The sequence below is a fragment of the Callorhinchus milii genome, unplaced genomic scaffold, assembly GCF_018977255.1.
Source record: "Callorhinchus milii isolate IMCB2004 unplaced genomic scaffold, IMCB_Cmil_1.0 Scaffold3, whole genome shotgun sequence".
NCBI lineage: Eukaryota > Metazoa > Chordata > Chondrichthyes > Chimaeriformes > Callorhinchidae > Callorhinchus > Callorhinchus milii.
This window is the reverse complement of record NW_024704744.1, coordinates 55,204,208-55,222,608: the sequence shown is the minus strand read 5'-3', so window position 1 is coordinate 55,222,608 and position 18,401 is coordinate 55,204,208. Positions and strand designations below refer to the sequence as shown.

At 44.5% G+C, this 18,401-nt stretch overlaps 1 protein-coding gene across 3 annotated transcripts in view; it reads right to left on the bottom strand.

The window, feature by feature from the left end:
- Window positions 1–4,663, bottom strand: part of LOC103178921 (regulator of G protein signaling 7) — a 285,543-nt gene extending 280,880 nt beyond the window's left edge. For all 3 annotated transcript variants that reach the window (XM_042333318.1, XM_042333320.1, XM_042333319.1), the window contains exons 1-2: window positions 4,513–4,663; window positions 2,056–2,194 (exon numbers count right to left, since the gene is read on the bottom strand). In XM_042333318.1, the coding sequence (XP_042189252.1) occupies window positions 2,056–2,139 (84 nt within the window). In that variant the 5' untranslated portion in view covers window positions 2,140–2,194; window positions 4,513–4,663. The remainder of the gene's footprint in view (window positions 1–2,055; window positions 2,195–4,512) is intronic.
- Between the last annotated feature and the right edge of the window lie 13,738 nt (window positions 4,664–18,401).

The window sequence follows — 18,401 nt, the reverse complement described above, 5'->3', positions numbered from 1 at the left end:
CCAATAGGAGAAGCATCTCCTGGGCTGGTAACAAAACTGATCTGAAATTAGATCTGCTTTTTGCATTGCTTAAGCACACAAGAGTTTTATTCTAAAATAGAACAATAAAACTTTTACAGCAGATTTCCAGACCAGGGGAACCATTCTTGTTACATCACCATCACAATTGCAGTGAGTTAACAAGGCCACCATTTATAGTTGTTTTTCAATTATGCTTTCTATTGTTTTACTGTAGTAAAGCCTGCCGAGTGGAAAGGTGAAACAGTGACCACATAACCTGAGAAAGTAACTTGTGCAGACAAGTAGTGAAAGAATCGTCTTCTTCACCGGACAGAATGAAAGGAACAATGGTGATGATTGGGAATCAGAGGGAAAATGATTGCAGAGAAATGACATTAGCAAGTAAAAAGAAAAACAAACCCATCCCTTCAGTGCCTTTAACATGAGAGGTGTCATTTGTAACTCAAACAAGAGAAAATATTTTTAAAAGCACTAAATATTGCTTAGAAAACCAACACTGGGTAAAATAGAACACAAGTTTTTTGACCAATGGACAAAGTACAACGTAAAATTGAGAAAGCCGCCTCATTCGACTCTGTGTCCAATTATTTCAACATTTCAAGACAGCACTGAAGTTGACAGCAGAAACATAATCACTTCAATCCATCACAAAACGACACCAAGCCTTGTGAAATTATATTTTGTTCACTTTAGCAGGAACATGGGCATGTTATCTGAGAATGATTCCCCTCTATTGGTATTTAAATGCAAAGTCATTGTTTAGAAGGACTTCATTTCACATGTAAAAAGGTACAATTAGACATATTAATGTCTCTGCTGCATTAAATATGATACTAGAATGTGTTCAACATGAGAACCGTATTTTGTGCCGAGCAAAACCATAGGAGATATTCGGTCAACAGTAAGACTGCCATCAAAACAGCAGATGTGCCAATTAGGGCAGTCATGAGTCTTCACTTTGGAAAGGACATCAAGAAATCCATGTTCACCACTCGCGTCCACCTGTCTGTCTCTTACAATGTAGCAGCATTTGTTTATAGTAGTTACTAGGAATTTCAATGCATTTCCATCACAAGCAAAAACAAAAACATCAGAGCTCAAGGCACCCTCTCCTCTGCTTTACCCTTCATCTCGTCCCTTCTTGGATTTGGCAGACGGTGGCAAACAGTGCCAGAATTTCCTTTGAAAACTTAAACCATGATAGTAAATACCCACCACCCACCCACCCACACACACACACACACACTAAGCACACAATGACTGCCTCCTGGTCTTACAGGTGCTTCATTTTCGCGATCAAATAGGTGTGACATCCTCGGTTCTATTTGTGTATTGATCACATGCTTATTCCTTCCTACAAGAACCCATAACATGTGCCGCCACTGATCGCTGCTGGTGGGGAGGAAGGCTTACAAACTATTCCTACATCCTTTCGGGAGCTGCAGATTCCTGTGGGTCGCTCAGCTTGGATCTCAGCTCACTGAGGTCCAGGCATTGCTCCCGGACACACCTGTCAATCATCTTTCCCACAGTAAAGCCCCGGGACTGGGTTCCCCTTCGCACAAATCGACTTGTCCCTCCGATATAGATATATATATATATAGATATATATGTAGGGAAAAAAATGTCTGGACTCAACCCACTTGGGGACATTTGGACCCACATCGCGCGGTGCAAAAAAAAAACCCAAGAAAAATAAAAAGTTCTGGAGAAGCGTCAAAAAGGAAAGGAAAAGGAAAGGTCGTCGATGCACAGGAGCGCCAGAGAGTCTTCTCCTTTCGTACAGGGACGGATCTCTTCGCTGCTTCGCCCCCGTTACCGCCCGCTCGGCCGCGCAACGAGAGGGGCAAAGAGAGCCCCTCGTTTCCCCCCTTTACCACACGTAGCGCATCACAGCGCAAGTCATTTGCAACGAGTGCTGCATATATGGCGAGGAGATCACACAGTGTGGAGCTCTCTCTCTCTCCCACACACACACACACATACACACACACACACACACACACACACACACACACACAGATACCCCCCTACCTTTCTGTACACCAGCATGTTCGGGGATTCATCAGCCATACCGTTGGTGCTGGCATTCTGCCCATAGTTATTTCCTTGCGCCATCGCAAGAGTCCCGCTTTGCTCTCGGATTCCTGATATTTTTTTTAACACACACACACTGGGGTTGGGGTTGGGGTTGGGGGGGGAACGAGAAGGATAAACATCAACACCGAGAGAGAGACCTGGAGCTGCACATGTCAAACCCGACCCGACCCCGACCCCCACCCGACCACAGCTCCAGGGCGAGCAACACTGCTCAGCACTGTAATGGGGGGCGGGGGGGGGGGGGGGGGTGGAGGGGGGCATCACTTTAGGTAAACTTTGATTTTAAACAAAATATAGATAAATTCATTTATAATGCATTACATCAGCGCATGGATGGGCTGTCACCTCCACCGGGGAAAAGCGTCCGCTCTGGCTCTGGGCCCCGGCCGATGGCAGGCTGGGCTGGGCTGTGCTGTGCTGGGCTGTGATGGGCTAGGCTGGGCTGGGCTGTGCTGGGCTAGGCTGTGCTGGGCTATGCTGGGCTGTGCTGGGCTACCCTGGGCTGGGCTGGGCTGGGCTGGGCTGTGCTGGGCTAGGCTGTGCTGGGCTAGGCTGTGCTGGGCTAGGCTGTGCCTGGCTAGGCTGTGATGGGCTAGGCTGGGCTGGGCTAGGCTGTGATGGGCTAGGCTGGGCTGGGCTACCCTGGGCTGGGCTGGGCTGTGATGGGCTAGGCTGGGCTGGGCTGGGCTGGGCTGTGCTGTGCTGGGCTGGGATGTGCTGGGCTGGGCTGTGCTGGGCTAGGCTGGGCTGTGCTAGGCTGGGCTGTGCTGGGCTATGCTGGGCTGTGCTGGGCTACCCTGGGCTGGGCTGGGCTAGGCTGTGCTGGGCTAGGCTGTGATGGGCTACCCTGGGCTGGGCTGGGCTAGGCTGTGCTGGGCTATGTTAGGCTAGGCTTTGCCAGGCTAGCCTGCGCTGTGCTGGGCTAGACTGTGCTTTGCTGGGCTGGGCTAGGCTAGGCTGTGCTGTGCTAGGCTGTGCTGGGCTATGCTAGGATGTGCTGGGCTATGCTAGGATGTGCTGGGCTATGCTGGGCTGGGCTGGGCTATGCTAGGCTGTGCTGGGCTATGCTGGGCTGGGCTGGGCTATGCTGGGTTATACCCAACGCGCTGCCCGAGCCCCCGTCCGCACTGCCGCCTTCACACTGTGTACACAGCTGCAAAACAACAGCAGGCGGGCAGGAGGGAGGGCAGGCGGGCAGGCAGGAGGGAGGGCCGGCAGGCAGGCAGGACGGAGGGCAGGCAGGCAGGAGGGAGGGCAGGCAGGCAGGACGGAGGGCAGGCAGGCAGGAGGGAGGGCAGGCGGGCAGGCAGGAGGGAGGGAGGGAGGGAGGGAGGGCAGGCAGGCAGGCAGGCAGGAGGGAGGGCAGGCGGGCAGGAGGGAGGGCAGGCGGGCAGGCAGGAGGGAGGGCAGGCGGGCAGGCAGGAGGGAGGGCAGGCAGGCAGGACGGAGGGCAGGCAGGCAGGACGGAGGGGAGGCAGGCAGGAGGGAGGGCAGGCAGGCAGGCAGGAGAGAGGGCAGGCAGGCAGGAGGGCGGGCAGGCAGGAGGGAGGGCAGGCAGGCAGGCAGGACGGAGGGCAGGCAGGCAGGAGGGAGGGCGGGAGGGCAGGCAGGAGGGAGGGAGGGAGGGAGGGAGGGAGGGAGGGAGGGAGGGCAGGCAGGCAGGCAGGAGGGAGGGAGGGAGGGCAGGCAGGCAGGAGGGCGGGCAGGTAGGATGGAGGGAGGGAGGGCAGGCGGGCAGGCAGGAAGAGGGCAGGCGGGCAGGCAGGAGGGAGGGCAGGCAGGCAGGACGGAGGGCAGGCAGGAGGGCGGGCAGGCAGGATGGAGGGAGGGCAGGCAGGAGGGAGGGAGGGCAGGCGGGCAGGGGGTGCGTTGAAATGGTCAATGAATGCTGCCCGCCTTGCCGTGTCCCCTTTGCTCTGGGCGGAGTGTTGCTGGTTTACGGGGTGAGGGTAAGTTGCTCCCCTCTCCCTGAACAGCCCTTTTGCATCGATTTGGACGAGGAAGCAATTCGATAGGCGGCACAATCCCCCTCCCCACCCCCCCACTCCCCCCTCCCCCTCCCCCCCACTCCCCCTCCCCCCACTCCCCTCTCCCCCCACTCCCCTCTCCATCTCCCTCAGCAGCTGAAGGTATTCGGACGGGATGCAAACAGCGACCGCGTCCAAATGCAACCGAGAGCCATTTAAACAGCTCAGTACCAAAGACAGCGACAGAGCCCCAGTGACCACACACATCCTTCTCACTGAGACACAGAGAGCGACAGGGACATGGGGGTGGAATGGCAGTAGCTATAGTATTGCAGTCCACTGCCCAAGAACCCGCTTCTCTCCCACGGATGCAAATATATATATATACAAGAAACATTTTTTTTAACGAGTGGTTCAGATTTACCTCAAACACAGAGCGCTCCCACACAGCAGCGAAACGTTCCGCTTTCTGCAGATGAATCCGTTCCAGATGTCGGCCTCAGACAATTCATTGAAACCGTAGCGGCTGCAGTGGGTTACTCTGTGTATCTCCTTATGCGTGTATCGCTCTGTGTATGCGTGTGTCTGTGTGTATCTGTGTATATGTGTATTAGTGTGTATGTGCGGCTGCAGTGTGTTGCTCTGGGTGTGTGTATCTCAGTGTGTGTGTGTATGTGCGGCTGCAGTGTGTTGCTCTGTGTGTGTGTGTGTGTATCTCAGTGTGTGTGTGTGTATGTGCGGCTGCAGTGGGTTGCTCTGGGTGTGTGTGTGTATCTCAGTGTGTGTGTGTATGTGCGGCTGCAGTGGATTGCTCTGGGTGTGTGTATCTCAGTGTGTGTGTGTGTGTATGTGCGGCTGCAGTGGGATGCTCTGGGTGTGTGTATCTCAGTGTGTGTGTGTATGCTCAGTGTGTGTGTGTATGTGCGGCTGCAGTGGGTTGCTCTGGGTGTGTGTATCTCTGTGTGTGTGTGTGCGGCTGCAGTGGATTGCTCTGGGTGTGTGTATCTCTGTGTGTGTGTGTGTGCGGCTGCAGTGTGTTGCTCTGTGTGTGTGTGTGTCTCTCTCAGTATATGTGCAGCTGCAATGGGTTGCAGTGCTCTATGCCTCTCTTTCTCTGTGCAGCGCCAGCTCTGGCTGCTCACTCCAGGCGCGCCCCCTCGCGCGTTCCCGGTGTAGTGACTGACAGGCGGGGTGTGTGGACCTGCACAACCCTCTTTGTGTGGCCGGACTGCGCGCTCCTGAGCCACAGGGCGAGAGAGACACAGACAGAAGCACACAACAACAACTTGCATCTATACAGAGAGACACAGAGAAACAGGGAGAGATATAGAGAGACACAGAGACAGACACACAAAGAGACAGGGAGATATATAGGGAGACACAGACAGACACACAGAGAGACAGGGAGAGATATAGAGAGACACAGAGACAGACACAGAGAGAGACAGGGAGAGATACAGAGAGACACAGAGACAGACACACAGAGAGACAGGGAGAGATACAGAGAGACAGGGAGAGATATAGAGAGACACAGAGACACAGAGACAGACACACAGAGAGACGGAGAGACACAGAGAGACAGGGAGAGATATAGGGAGACACAGACAGACACACAGAGAGACAGGGAGAGATATAGGGAGACACAGACAGACACACAGAGACAGGGAGAGATACAGAGAGACAGGGAGAGATACAGAGAGACACAGAGACAGACACACAGAGACAGGGAGAGATATAGGGAGACACAGACAGACACACAGAGAGACAGGGAGATATACAGAGAGACAGGGAGAGATATAGGGAGAGACAGACACACAGAGAGACAGGGAGAGATATAGAGACACACAGAGAGACAGGGAGAGACACAGAGAGACAGAGACACATAGATAAAGACAGTGAGAGATACAGAAACACACAGGGAGACGGCGAGAGACAGAGACACACAGAGACACAGGGAGACAGGGAGAGAGACAGAGACACACAGAGACACAGGGAGAGAGACAGAGATACACAGAGACAGGGAGAGATACAGAGACAGAGACACACAGAGAGTGATACAAAGTCACCGAGAGAGAGAGAGAGAGAGAGGCACACACACACTCAGAGACACATGCAGTGACACAAGGGACAGGCGGTGTGAGTGGCTCCCGGGACCTGGTGGGTCTCACAGTCTCGGCAAAGCAACTAACTAAACACATCCAGAGCTGTGTGTGTGTGTGTGTGTGTGTGAGAGAGAGAGAGAGGGAAGCCGCCAGCATTGCCGTTCAGGACAACGCCTTGTGTTGTTGGAGTTTCTCCCAAGTTGCAATGACCTTGAAGTAATGATACCAAAACGAAACGTTCAATAAAAGTTAAAAAATTTTCTGGTGTGAACAGTGGAACAGTGTGACCCCCTCTCCTCACCAGTTCTGATGGAAGAAGGACCACTAACCCCACCCCCCCACCATAAAGCTTTCTCGTTCCCACGATTAATAACCTCCTATGTACCACGTTTTCCATTTACAGCTTTCACTATTTTTTTATTTGTTCTTCCGTCTTAGCATTTGTGTTCTATGAATTGTAAAGTTCCTGTTTTGCTGTTGTGTTTGTTGGCCATTAGCGAACATTTGAAAACTGCGCATTCAGTTCGTGGCTGTGTGTGAGACATTTACTGTATAACAATTGACAGCCGTGTTATCCTACAAAATGTGCAGTCACTACCCCTTACAGTAAATTCTGAGAAGCGCTTCAAGACATCCTCCTGACGTGAAAGGAGCTGTATCAAATACAAGATTAGTATCACATGTTTACACTGGAGACCAGTGGAGAATGCATAGATAAGAAGACACAGCACAAAGAGCATCACACAAACAGTGAGATAGGTGGCCAATTCATCAGTTTTGCAGGTGATTTGGGATGGTAGGGCATGATTTAACAGTTTATTTACAATATAAATGTACAGTTTATAGAGCCTTTCATGTCAGGAGGACATCACAAATTCTTTGACGGTTCTGGCCTTGTCACCCAGGCTGAGGGTTGAGGGGAGAGAAAAGATGACTGTAGGCACAGTCGAAGAGGAAGAATTTGAAAGGTGTGAGGGAGGGGGCATAATTGCTAAAAGTGCGGCCCCTGATGGTGGAGCGGAGGGGACAGGGGACAACTAGGAGGCCAGAGCCAGCCGAGCGAAGGCAATGGGTAGTTTATATAGCTTGAGGACTGTTAGCCAAGATCAAGCCAAAAGAACCCCTTTCTAAAACGACCACACATGAAATCTTTATTAGTGAAATATAGCTTTTGGGTCCTTGAATAAGTTACAAACTAACTTTACTTTTATGATTGTAACCTCTTCCGAGTCCTAAAGCAGCAGCTTGTCCAAAAATCTATAGCCTGAGAATGGTTTTATTTTATTTTAGGATTAAAATTTGTTTCAAAAGATAAAGAAATAATCAATTTACATAATTTATTCATAACTATTGCTTTCTAGTGTTAACTAGAGAGCAAGAGTGAAAAACGTTTTATTGCTCATGGTACGTCTCCAGCTGATCATACTCAGGTTTTTGGTTCAAGGTGAAAGTGATAAATAACATTGTTTTTATCAGTTTCTATTAAACCAGTTTGTGCACCTTGCCAAAATCTTAGCTGTACCGAGGTTTAAAAAAATACACAAGCATTCAAAGAGTAAAGATCATTTATCCCTTCAAATCCATTCCTTTCACAGACCGCTTAGCTGCTTATATTCATTTTTATCTCAAATAGGAGTGTTCTGCATAAATACTCTTTATCCCCTAAAAGTTTTTTAGCAAAACCTTTTAAAATATTTATGTATCGTACATGGTTCACTACAAAATTCACAGACATCACACTTCACTGTACAAAAATCCTGTAAAACACTTTAAGGTATTTCAGCAACTTGATAAGGTGCTATTTCAAATATAAAGATGATTATTAATATAAGCCTCTGTTGTGTCTCATTAATCCAGTTTCTGAATCAGGTGGGTCCACAGTTTTCAAGAGTATTGCTGATGACAGACCAGCCAGCCTGGCTCATTGGATTTAGACTAGGACTTGGAGGGGCAGAAACTGGGAGCAGGGTGATCTAAGCTAGTCAACCAGCAGGAAGGTAAGCAGACAGTGCTCTCAATGGCAAGCTATATGGTTTTAGCCAGTTAAACTCAGGCAAAATCCACATTTTGGGGTCCGCAAAACAACTTGCAACTAATACTCTTGGGAATTAGATAAGCAGGGTGTATCCATCCAGGGAGAGTGTTCTAATTTCATTCCAGACGCAGGGAGATTTCTACGTGTTGGTGGCATACATACGTGGAACCTTTAGTCTGGTGTGGGTACTCTGAAATATGGCGATGGGTTGTGGCAAATATCAGACACCCAGTTGACCAAATAAATGGGACCCAGTTATTTCATGTCTGAGTCTGGATCACAATGTCTTGCCCCACCACTTTGTTGCAAAGTAGCTTGAAAATCTTTCTCCAATTCCAAACATTTACTTAGAGAAAATCCAGAGCAGCTTTAAAGCCACTTTCCATCTCGACTCTGCTTCATGCACTGCCTAAGCATAGTGAAAAGATGTATTTTATGTCCGTGCTCTCTGGGAGTTTGCCAGTGCCTTCTTCTGAGCAGCTTCTTGCATGCTTTATAAAATTCACATTCAAATTTAACAAAACAAATGTGTTTTATACTTGAATTATGTTTTCCTCCACATTTTCTCTACATTTTTGAACAAGAAAGATAGAAGTAGTTCTGCAGTTTCATGCAACTCAAGACTTAAAGTATATTTTGTGCAATAGTTTCCTGTTAATATTTCTGTGGATTTTTCAACTATTGTAATTATTTTGTTGCTGTCCCTTCTCTGCAGTCTTCTCCTTTCATTCTTGTGCCTTGGGACATCCTCCCGTCATGAAAAGAGCTATACAAATGTAATGTTGTCTTGTATTGTGCCTTTAGATGTTGTTATTTTAAATTGAAATGTTGATGCTAGATTGAGGAGAGGGAAGGGGACAGAAAAAATTCAGATGATTAATCAGGTAATGGATCATTGATTGAAAAATGCTGGGAAATGGATAGACATGGTCTAGGCATGAAGAGACAATGGAAGGTTAGGCTGTGGGTTGAGATGATGGATTGGACTACATAGAACATGTGGAGATGGATTCAGACAAGATCTTTGACAGGGAATGGAAGAGGTGGTTTAGGATTATTAGTGTGTTCTAACTATCAGCTCTCTGATTTATGGTAGTGGATCATGACTTTTTGAAAGAGCAATCCATTCCGTGTCACTTACCTGCATTTTTCCATATCACTGCAAATTACTTCACTTAAGGTATCCATCTTGTTCCCTCATAAAAGCAAATTTGGATTTTACCTCCATCATCATTCCTGGCAAGGCATTTCACATCTAACGACACACTTTGTAAAAAAAATTCTCTTAATTTTCTCCTTGGCTTCTTTGTTAATTAACTTAAATTGATGCTCTCTAGTCACTGACTCACTGAGGTAGGAAAGGAACCCAGAGAACAACAATGATAATAATTCTTGTATTTGATACAGTGCCTTATCACATTGTTAACACGTCTCAAAGCACTTCACAGGAAGTGAAAGTTTAAAAATACAATTCAACAATTGCTGTTTACAAAATCTGTCACTGAATTGAGTACAGTATTGATTTTAAGATTACAAACCAATGAGAATGTTGGGAAATCATGAAACTACTTGTTCAAGTTTACTGTCTTCCTTTAGTTCTTTCTGAAAAACATTGTTAAAACATTATGGAACATATCACTAAAGCACAGGATTCAAAGCACTAAAACAGGATTTCCATCCCATTAGTCGGGGCTGATTAGGGTTAGAGCCCTGTTCCTAGAAGTTAAAGGATAATTTGCTCACTCACTTCAGCACCCAATCCTTAGAATTGTTTCCCCTACTTTTGGCATGTAGTGCCAGCATCATGCATTCTCTTCAAAGGTTACAATGTAGTACTGTGTTGAACTAAATAGATGAAAGTAATCAAAGTTAATATTTCAGCAAAATAGAAAGTTCATGGAGAACAACAAATCCATACGTTGACGAAGAATTATAGGCCACAATATTGGATCTAATATGTGATATTATTAACTAGTTCTGTAGGATTCATTGCAATTTGCCTCCAGTTCCTCTTACCATTCTATCTCACCCCCTTTCTTTCTGTTGCGAAGTCCTGCCTCAAATCTTACTTCTTTGAACATGCCCATGGCTAGCTCTATCTCCCTCGGCAAAATATCCCTTGCTCAGTGTCCAACTACATCCCTGTGAAATGATATAAAGGGCACTATATAAATGCAAATTCTGGTTGTCAATTGCTTCTTCGCCAATATCAAATTTCAAAATTCATGACTGGCAGATTGCCAATACCAATGTTTCAGTCTCCTGTGATTTTTTACAACTATGCTGATTTAGGATTTGATATTCACTGACCATGAATTCTGAAATCTGATATTCTCAAAATGCTCATGATTTTCAAGATGAGGGTTGTAATTAACACAATGAGTCTGGTGCCCAGAATTCAATCTGATATTAGCCATTCTCTAAAGAACATGCAGAATTTAGCAATTTTTTTAATAATTGATTTTTAATTTTGAGATCTGTTTTCCCGCACTTCTTTCAGGTCTTGGAACATCATAATTAGACCCCACAAATTATAAAAGAGGATCCTCATCCTCACCTACAAGGCCATTCACGGCCTTGCTCCCTCCTACCTCTCCGACCTACTATCCCCCAATTATCTGCCCGTACCCTCCGTTCCTCTAGCTCCGGTCTGCTCCACATCCCCCGCCCTAACCGCCCTACCATCGATGGCCGGGCTTTCAGACTCTCAGCCCCTAGGCTCTGGAACTCCATCCCTCAGTGCCTTCACCTTACTTCCTCCCTTTCCTCCTTCAAGGCCGGTCTCTTCAACCGTGCCTTCACCGCCCCTCTTGACTCTCTACCCCCTCCTCGCTCCCTCCCTTCCCTCACCCTGACCATTTCCCCCCTGCTCGGGTCCTGACCCAATTGTCCAGCGCCTTGGGACGTCCTCCCGACGTGAAAAGTGCTCTCGAAATGCAATCTTGTTGTTGTTGTTGTATGCACAATAGGATCTTGTTCAAATTTAGCCCGAACGAATAAAATGGAACAGACATCTCTGTGATGCCTCATAAGAATATCAAGGAAAAGATTTGGGACAATCTATATAATTTTCCATATTTTGCACTAATTGGAACTAAATTGACAGTCTTAGTGTGACTGCAAGGACATTAGTGTTGGAATTGGTAATGTGGCTCTGGCTAAATGGGATGTTACTTTTTGGATGTGGGTAAAGCTACATCAAATATTGAGCTAACCCAATGTTATACTTGACACAGAGAATACATAATGCTGGCATTACATGCCAAAAGTAGGGGAACAATTCTAAGGATTGGGTGCTGAAGTGAGTTAGCAAATTATCCTTTAACTTCTAGGACCAGGACTCTAACCCTAATTAGCCCCAACTAATGGGATGGAAGTACTTAAGGGTACTTCAATAAAATCAAGCTTGACCCAGTATTTATGGGCACATGGCCACAGGATAAAACTACTCAGAATTTGCTGCAAATTAGCAGTAAATTGGCCATAAAGATGTTAAGGGAGAAATGGTAACAATTACACAGTTGCAGTAAAAGACTGTATGCTCAGGCATATTGTTGGTAAGGAGTGGTGAGGAATGAAAGGGGCATTCTATAATTGGCTGGCTGTACTGTATCTAATCATAGGNAAAAAAACTTCCTGGCACATAATTTAAAAGATGTTCTGTTCTCTGAAAGCCCTCATCTTGAAAAACAGGAGAATTTACAACAAACAAAAGTGAAAAACAAAAATATCTCCTTTTCAATACTAATTACCAATTACATTGATGAGAACCAAACTTCAGCAAGGACTGAGAATGCTCCCTATATAAATAGCTGTTGTTTAAACATATCTTGGGTCTTATAATTATTATTGAGAATTTACTTTATCATGGTAGTGAATACGTGGACTGTCTGATGTCTGGCAATGTAACAATTGAACCATTTAGTGTGCACTACAATAGTACGGCTTTAATCCAAGAATTGTCTGATATTCAGGTACACAGACAAAAATGTAATATGCTTTATCAGTTCTACATCTTATTGCTAAGTTAGACACCACCTACGTTTACATTTTTTAGACTAAGGCATAGGTCTAGATTTTTCTCCATTAACTTTGTATTTCAGAGTGTCCAGAATTTGGCAAATTGTTGATTTCAGACTTAACTTTGGAGCTGTTTTCCTGTAGCACTCAAAAGTAGCTACAGAGAAATGGGCTTCAAAATTAAGCGTATTTAACAATATGCCAAATTCTGTATGCTGTGAAATGCTGTTAACAGAATAAATTTAGACCCAGGTACAATTTCACCCTTCATGTGAAGAAGTGCATCTCGTCAATATTATGGAACAGTGTTAATATAAGGTATTGAATGTGTACACAATAGTAATCTGGTTCCAATTAGAGTACTGTGTACATTTCAGCTAACCATCCAGAACAAGCTTCAACAAATGAGATCCAAACAGTGAGATAGTCACCACCAAAGGTGTATACATTTACCAGCCAATAAACAATAGCCCCAAAGGGGAAAACTGTATCCCTAAAGAGAGCCAATGGTTAGTTGCTCACAAATGTCAGACGTGGATATGGAAATGACAATGTCGTTTGCTGTGAGGACATGTTGACTTCCCACTTGACAGTGTTATTTTTGAGAAATCAACTGTAAATTATTACTGGATAAAGCTGTAGTGAAGGCAGCACAATTGTTAATCCTTCCATGTTGTCAATCCTTCCATGTACATGCCATCACACATGAAACATGGAAAATACCGGCCATCCATTTGACCTAATGCTTGCTGAAAAAAGAGTGCCAAAATAGAATAAAACTACCTTCAAAATCACCCCTCCATCGTGCATCACCACATGGAAGTGATTTGAAGACTGCAATCTCATCTCTCGGTTCAGTTGACAGTTATAAACCAATCAAGCTTCACCCTCTCTGTGATTTATAGATCATTTGAACCTCTGCTGCAAGTGTTGCCTTGTGATCATTCCTGGGTATCCATTATTTATAAAATTTTGCAGCTGCCACTTTATTTTGAGTAGTTTTAATCCATTTAATATACCGTGAGAATTACTACTTCGATAGAACCGCAAAGCTCAGCTAAATAATTGGATGCCATAGCGGATTATTGCCAATCATGTCAAATCATTATTTAATGATCACTCGGTTTTCCGTTGGTTTCCAATGTGTAACTTGCTCCAAATAAAATTCCTTTTACTCTGATTGCATGAGACACAGGGGGTAAAATCTGTGACATTTTGGAAAAAGATCCACATGTTGTGAAATGTGGCAAATTTCACCTGAATGAGTGATGTTTCAGGTGTGTAGTAAATTAGTACAAACCAACTAAAGACCCAAACCAAGAAATCTGAAAAAAAAGCACAACACTGAGACTCAAATTATAATTAAACTTCTCTTACTGTTGAGCGCAATGGGATCATTTCTATGGTATTTCGTGAAGGATTTCTTAAATAAGGAATTGATTTCCAAGAGGAGACTCTTTCCTGTAACTGGTAGTACAGCAATGCACCTCACTCCATCTTCAAGGAACTGCCCTCCAAAAATAGATTGAGTTGGAGTGGTGTTCCAGCAAGTCAGTATTACGGACTTCCAGGAATCTGTTAAGAAACACCACAAAATTCACCCAAATATAATATTAATAATCATAATTCGAATATTAGGTATAGAACCTTTCACATCAGCAGGGCATCTCAAAATGCTTCACAGGATGCACTGTAATGTGGAGAGATGTGTATTTGTGAGCAAAAGCAGTAGCCAATTGAATGAAATGCAGTGAGTGACCAATTATATTTGGCTCGGACACTCAGAGAATTTCCCTTCTCTTTTCAACTAATGTCATGGGATCTTTAATGTCAACATAAACAGCAGACAGACCTTGGTTTAACATCTCAACCAAAGGACAGCACCTTCGACATTGTAGCACACCTACAAAGGACATATTAGTATTAGAAACTGTCTGTTAACAAGAACTTGAATTAAACCATCAGATTGAAAGCATGAGACAAGTTGAGAAATCAGTAAAATTGTGATTAAAAATGCTTGTGTTTTAGTCAAGAGATTAATTTGTAATTTTGATAAATGTGTCTCAGAAATAGAAAATAGATAAATAACAATACTTGCATTTGATGCAGCATCTTATCATGTCGAAACATCTCAATGTGCTTCTTCACATTACAGAGTGAAAATGTGGTCATATGATAGTTACTAATAATCTTATCATATACTGCATTTTTTTAACCACTGAGAAACTCTGAAGTGTTCTGATGGTTATTTTTTAAGCAAACATGGTAACCAATCTGCATCTACAATATCCCAGGTGGGAGGTGACTGTAAGCACACTCAAAAAGGAAGGTCCTTAGGCAGGATTTAAAAGTGGGGAGGGATGGGGCAAGGCGGAGGGATAGAGGGAGAGAGTTCCAGAGTTTCGAGGCGTAGTGGCTGAAGGCACGGACAACGATGGTGGAGCGGAGGTGACAAGGGACAAATAGAAGGCCAGAGCCAGCTGAGCAGAGGCAGCAGGTGGTGGTGTGTGGGGTAAGCAGGTTGGATAAGTAGGGAGATGCAAAGGCATGAAGGGATTTGGAAATGAGTGAGAGGATCTTGAAATTAATCTGTTCGGCGATAGGGAACCAGTGGAGCTTGGAAAGGACTGGTGTGATAGGGGTATGGAGTTTTGTGCGGGTGAGTATCTGGGCTTTGGAGTTTTCAATTAGTTGAATCTTGTGCATGGTGGAGCAGGGGAGACCAGCGAGAAAGACATTGGAATAGTCCAGCTGGGAAGTGACAAAGGTTTGGACAAGGGTTTCAGTTGCTTTGGTTTGGTTAAGGTGTTATGGGAAAAATCCCTCCCCAAGTGACCAGTCTGCCTCTTCAAATACCGTTGATGAGCCAGGCTGGCTGGTCCTGTTATCAGCAGTGTCTTGGAGTACTGTGCACCTGTTTGGCTCAGGAACTGGACGACTGAGATCGCCACAGAGTATTGACTTGATTTTGACATTACATTGCCAAGAACATTACCTGGAGCCGTTTCAGGTCCAAGGAGACCTATCCTTCACCTCCCCCTCACCCCCCAGTATAGTCACTAGTTGATAGTTGATAGTTGCTCTGGCCTGCTCCACGTCCCCGACCCACCCACCCCACTATTGGCGGGAGAGCCTTCAGCCACTCTGCCCCCAACTTCTGGAATTCCATCCCCCAATCATTCCACCTCATCCCCTCCTTAGTCTCCTTCAAGTCCCACCTCAAGACCCTCCTCTTCGACCATGACATCAGCCACCCCCCCTCCCCTCCCCTCCCTTCTCCCCCCCTGACCCCAGCTCGGGACGTCCTCCCGACATGAAAGACGCAATACAAATGTAATCTTGTTGATGTTGTTGTTGTTGTATTCACATTTTTTGGGGATGAAGGAATCATGTTGTTCAGCACATTAGAAGAATATCCCTTGCTCGTCTTTAAAATTGTATCATGGGACATTTAATGTGCACTGAACTGGCATAGGAGACCTCAGTTTGAAATTTTATCTGAAAGAATGGCAGCTCCAGCAATATAGCACATAGTGTGAACCTAGAGTAAGAGCTCAAGTCTGATGTGAGACTTGAAACCTCAACCAACTGCCCCAAAATAGAAGAAGCTGCCTACCGAGCCAAACTAAAATCCAAATAAGATAAATAAAATATCCACCTTGGTAACTAGATCAAAATTGACTGCAGCAGAGCAAGGCCAATATGTTGTTTTCCCCAAATCGCCTTATGTAACTACAGTTCAACAGGAAAAAAGATAAAAGCCTTGGAATGTGTTAAAAATAAGCACTAAAAGCACATAATGCTTATTTTTAACAAATTCTAAGTTTTTTTTAATCTGTTTTTCCTGTTGAACTGTACTTCCTGGTACTGTAACAATTTAATTTTAGGATTCTTCTCACTAATCATAATTCGCTCGGTCTCTGAATTCAGAAGCGAACAGTGTAATTACAACAGTAACCACTGGCAATGCCGTCCTTCACAGCGTCAACAATGGACCTGTGATATCAACAGTGAACAAATCAAATAAGTGAGAGAGCGTTAGACAGCCACTGCGATAAGTATTTTATTTTGTTTCAGACGTTTAGGACTGAGCACAACCTCTCTGCCTTCCCTCACCACACACCACCCCTCCCCCATGCTTGGGCCCCGAGACCTGACTGTTCAGTGCTTTGGGACATCCTCCCGACGTGAAAGGCACTCTATAAATGTAATTTTGTTGTTGCTGTATTAAAAGCAGAGCAGCTTTTACACCAATGCCAACAGTAGACAATATTCATACAACCTTCACTATCAGTGGAATAGGGCTCCTCTTTGAAGTGAACGTCAGATCTTCAGCTATTTTTGTGTGCTTATTGGTTCACAAATTTAAGAGGAAATCAGATAAAAGTTTTTGTATCTTTCAAAAAAAATCAGGAAAAAATGTTTAGTACTTGCAAATAATATGACAGATTTAACCACTCTGAATATAATATTTAGATTGCCTAGTTTCTGTGGATTCATTGACAATTATTAGGATTTATAGTGGTGAGAAAGGGTGATGGATTGCCAAAGTGTACACTTAAAAGGAAGGCTGTTATTAGCATCTACCTAATAAGACATACTTCCAATAAAATTAATTCAAGTAAAATACTGGCATTTGAATAATTTTACAATTTAAAAGGAATGTCTGCTGAACAGTTGGATATTTAATGAAAATCAAAATCTTCCTGAACCATATAAATAAAAGTAGGTTATAAATTTGAGGTGCTCCCACTGTTATCACAACATTGTTTTTCCTATAATATAAAAAGGAACTGAAGAAATCTATTTGTTTAGCGAAAAAAACAATTGCAGCCATATCTGTCAGAAAAATTGTCATGTGATTCGGATAATGCCGTGGGTGCAGTGAGCTGGGAGCATCCGCACAGCGCCTCATGTAGCGGTTTACAAATGAGAAAGGTTTAACACCCTCATTCTTCAGCGCAATTCGGAGGTGGGAATAGTCAGAAGCATAGAAATAATCCTTTCATTGGCATAGCATCTTATCACATCTTCGAGATGTCTCAAAGCACTTCACAGTATTGACTGTAAAGTGGAAAGGCTGAGTGTTTTGTGGGTGAACCACCAGCTAATTTACGCACAGCAATGTCCCATAAACAGCCATGTTTATGTTTATGTTTATGAGTGGCCAATTTTATTTGGGAGATTGTTGGCCAGGACACCGGGAGAAACTCCCCCCTCTTTTAGAATAGTGCTGTAGTATCTTTAACATCCACCTGAACAGGCAGGAGGGGTCTCGGTTTAACTCCTCATCCGAAAGACGGCACATCCAACAATGCAACACAATTCCAATACTGTATTGGAATATCAGCTTAGCTTATGAGTTCCAAGCCCTGATGTGGCCTTGAACTCACAACTTTCCGACTCAGAAGCAAGGATGCTGCTAAATGAGCCAGGCTGACACATAGATCATTGCTGCTGGATGGCTGTTCTGCATCTCCAAGTAGTTAACTAGGAGATGGTATTTGTGAAGCACTGGGAGTAAGTTGTCTGCCTTTTTTGTTCGGCAGAACGGGTAGGTATGGGAGAAAATAAATTAAAAATAGGTCTCACACCTTCAATAAAAAATCTAAAACGCCAAGAGGCAGGAGCGCTAAGAAAAACTGGATCTGCATCTACTTTTTCCAAACCTTTAATAATTTTAAACCCTTCTATCAAGTTCCCCCTAGAATTCTCTTTTCAAGATGCTCTTTACCAAATCTTAGCTAGATTAAAGGAATATTCCAGAAAAGCATATTTCATGATACCAAATTTAATGATGACAAATGCCTTTTAGCATTTGTGTGTAAAACGCACATCATGTACAAATAATATATTTTTAAAATATATTATTTATTCATGGGAAAATTGATTTGTAGCTCACCATGGGTAGTTGGCTTCATGCTTAAACCTGCCACTTGTGTTTCAAAGGCTAGTTGCACACGTTATTTATTTAGTTTGAACTCCCAGGGGCCACTTTTTTCTCACTGTCTTCAATAGATCAATGGAGAGGAGCTTTTGGAGCCAGAGGTAAGTAAAGATAAAGCAGACAATTTCCAACACACTGTATTTCTTCACTATTTTTCTTACCAAACCTTTGCCCTCCTGAAGGCTTCAGAGGCATTCTGCAGGAGATAG